The 3,252-nt window shown below is 30.5% G+C and overlaps 1 protein-coding gene across 1 annotated transcript in view; it reads left to right on the forward strand.

Annotated features, from left to right (window-relative positions):
* The window catches only part of LOC106766580 (aldehyde dehydrogenase family 2 member C4-like), a 7,257-nt gene extending 6,359 nt beyond the window's left edge, over positions 1 to 898 (forward strand). Inside the window, exons 4-7 of the mRNA XM_022782812.1 lie at positions 2 to 32; positions 146 to 283; positions 356 to 417; positions 514 to 898. Of these exons, the coding sequence (XP_022638533.1) occupies positions 2 to 32; positions 146 to 283; positions 356 to 417; positions 514 to 787 (505 nt within the window). The 3' untranslated portion in view covers positions 788 to 898. The remainder of the gene's footprint in view (position 1; positions 33 to 145; positions 284 to 355; positions 418 to 513) is intronic.
* The last annotated feature ends 2,354 nt before the right edge of the window (positions 899 to 3,252 follow it).

The following is a 3,252-nucleotide window of genomic DNA, read 5'->3' on the forward strand; positions in this document are numbered from 1 at the left end:
CTTTTGATCCTAAAGTCCAACAGGGACCACAGGTAAGAAAACTAGGCAAGACACAATTATGTCCACACCAGTTCTAAAGTACAAAAACATAGTTCAGAAAATAATATGATGTTCATCAATCAGCTAACAGTTTTCTGTATGTTAGGTTGACAAGAAACAGTTTGAGAAGATTCTTTCATATATTGAGCATGGAAAGAGAGAAGGAGCGACCCTTTTAACCGGTGGTAAAACATTGGGCAATAAGGGCTACTTCATTGAGCCAACAATTTTCTCCGATATAAAGGTAAATCCCAGTTGTGAAAAGGTTAATTATCTTTAGCATAATTAGATAACTAACCATCATGTTTCCATTTAGGACGATATGCTCATAGCACAAGATGAAATATTTGGCCCTGTGATGGCGTTGAAGAAGTTTAAGTAAGTTTGTTTTGAGGTTACGTTGTCATGTTTCTTATTGATTATTGTAGTGTTCTGATATTTATTACGTTGATTATTATGAAATGTGAACAACAGGAGCATTGAAGAAGCAATTAAAAGTGCGAATAATAGTAAGTATGGCTTAGCAGCAGGCATAGTGACAAAGAATTTGGATACAGCAAATACTGTGTCAAGGTCGATTCGTGCAGGTACCATTTGGATCAATTGCTACTTTGCCATTGGTGATGATGTTCCCTTTGGAGGGTACAAGATGAGTGGATTTGGAAAAGAACATGGCTTGGAAGCCCTTCACAAATACATGCAAGTTAAATCTGTTGTAACTCCTCTTTACAATTCTCCTTGGCTTTGAATTTATCTATCACTTCGATTATCAATTTCCACTTCTCATATGTCATGGAAATTCAGGTTTTCAACAATGTTATTGTCAATTCCTTCTGTTTTTCGATTAATGCAAGAAAATAGCAAAAAAAAGTTATATTTATCGATTGATTCGTATTATAAATGAAAAAAATAAAATCATGACGGGTTTTATCTCAATTTTCTATCTGGGTTCGTGCATTTCTTGTTCGAAAAAATATTAAATTGTCAAACTCTCATAAACTCAGTAGCACTCTTTCTTCCAACTTACATCATGGGCTGCTTATAGCTTCAAGAAGCCTTTCCTAAAAATTGAAGGCATGATCAGCAACGTTGGAGTTGGGCGTAAAACAACAGCAAAATCCAAAATAATATGGAATTGGGCTTCCGAAACTGAAGGCTTTAAACGAGGTTTTTAATCATAGGCTGTTGCTTTCTGCACCCTGTCATTACTAAATGCACCCCGTTACTTATAGAAAAAATACTTTCTCTCACTACACCACATCACTGTTCTCTGTGCCTCGTGCCACGTGTCCCTTTGATTGTTCCTTCAGGTCCCACACATTGGTCAATCTTTGGGTCTGCTCCATTCCTCTTTCTTACAATTCTCCCGCCATCGAAATTGACCTTGTCGTTATTATGGAAGAAAAAAACAACTTTTATAAGTTCATTACATATAATAAAAATAATAATGGAAACCAAGAAAACAATTTTAAAAATCACAATATAAAATATCATTAACATTTATATATTCTTTGATAAACTCCTCTACAAAATTAAAAAAAAAAACTTTTCGGTAAACTAAAATTGGTTTCTATATAAATTAAAAATAGAAAACGACAAACTATTGATATATTTAGATATTTAAAAATAAGAAAAATAAAGTATTTTTACAAATTAAAATTAATTATAGTTAGAAATAAAATTGAAAAACAAAGTGTTGAGAGATATATTCATCACTTCATATGAAGACTTTGCATATATGAACAAATATTCAGCTCAATAAGAAGAGAATAAATGAATATATTATTGTGTAAAAATTACTTTTGTAAAAAGGAAAAAAAAGAATGAATTATATATATAACATAGGATCTACATAACATAGAAAAACACATAATAGAAAGAAACACATAACCTAATAAAATAGCAGAAAGAAGTCCATAAATATGGCAACAAATTGACATCATAAAATCGATCATATAAATTTGACCTGTATAAACTCGACAGTGCAAATTCGATTCACAATTTATATTATTTTGAGAGGTTCTTTCTGTGAGTGAATATTAATTATTTTGAGGGGTTCTTTCTGTGAGAGAATATTAAGCATTTCACAGTCCCCAGTTTTCGTCAGTTTCTACTTTTCTTTTAAGAAAATATAGTTTTCCCATTTAAATTTAAGTGAGTAGTGATGGTAGTTAGAAGTGATTACACATCTCACATTTACATGATTGTTAATATATTATCATAATTTAATGTTATCTTTTTGTGAGCACTTGCTAATGTTATATTACTGAAACGAGAAGATCAATACTTGTGTGAGCAAATAGTTTTCAAATTCAATGATTAAAGTTCTAAAACACGTTAATCATTTTTCTCAATGGTCTGATTGGCCCACCTTGAGCTACAAATGTAAAAACATTTTGTTGAAGTAAAAGTGGCAAAAAATCTTAAAAGTGATATCAGAATCTAGAAAAAATAAATTTAACTTGAAAAGAAAAACACCATGCTTCTTAATAAATGATTTTAAATTAAAAAGTTGTCCAATTACATTTCATCAGAGATAACTTAAAAAACTCAGCATGCTTCTCAATAAATGAACTTTGAACCAATAATTTTGTATAGAATAATTTTTTCTTAAAATATTTTGAAAAAAGTAAAGAAATAAATTTCTAAACATATACATCAGAGTTAAAATAAGTGTTAATTAAAATAATAAAATATGATAAAATTTGAATCTATAGAAAAGTTGTATGCTGAAATAATAATATCTTAATTAACTTAATTAATTTTATCTTTCAAATAATATCTTTTTCCTTTATCATTTCTTCTGAATATAAGATTATGATGTATTTATTTCCCGATTGATGCATTTATTGTTTTATTTTTCTTCTTATTTCTTAGTGAACAAGACATCTCCATGAACAGAGATATATTGGATACGTTGAATCAAAGAGGGGTAAGAGAAGCACCATGTTAATTGTTTCAATTTTTTAATGAACGGAAAATGAAGTGAGATTAGGTGGAGAATAATGCTACGCAGCCATTGATGTTCTTGTCTTTATATATATAGGCACATTATCATGATCATAAAAGGAACCTCTCAGACCAGACGGTAGCAAAGATGAGTGCTCTCTCTGTTTCCAGTGACAACCACAACAACTCCTTCCTCAGGATGCCCACCATCAAGTTTACCAAGCTCTTCATCAATGGACATTTTGTTGATTCCATATCAGGTTC

The sequence above is a fragment of the Vigna radiata genome, chromosome 7, assembly GCF_000741045.1.
Source record: "Vigna radiata var. radiata cultivar VC1973A chromosome 7, Vradiata_ver6, whole genome shotgun sequence".
Taxonomy (NCBI): Eukaryota; Viridiplantae; Streptophyta; class Magnoliopsida; order Fabales; family Fabaceae; genus Vigna; species Vigna radiata.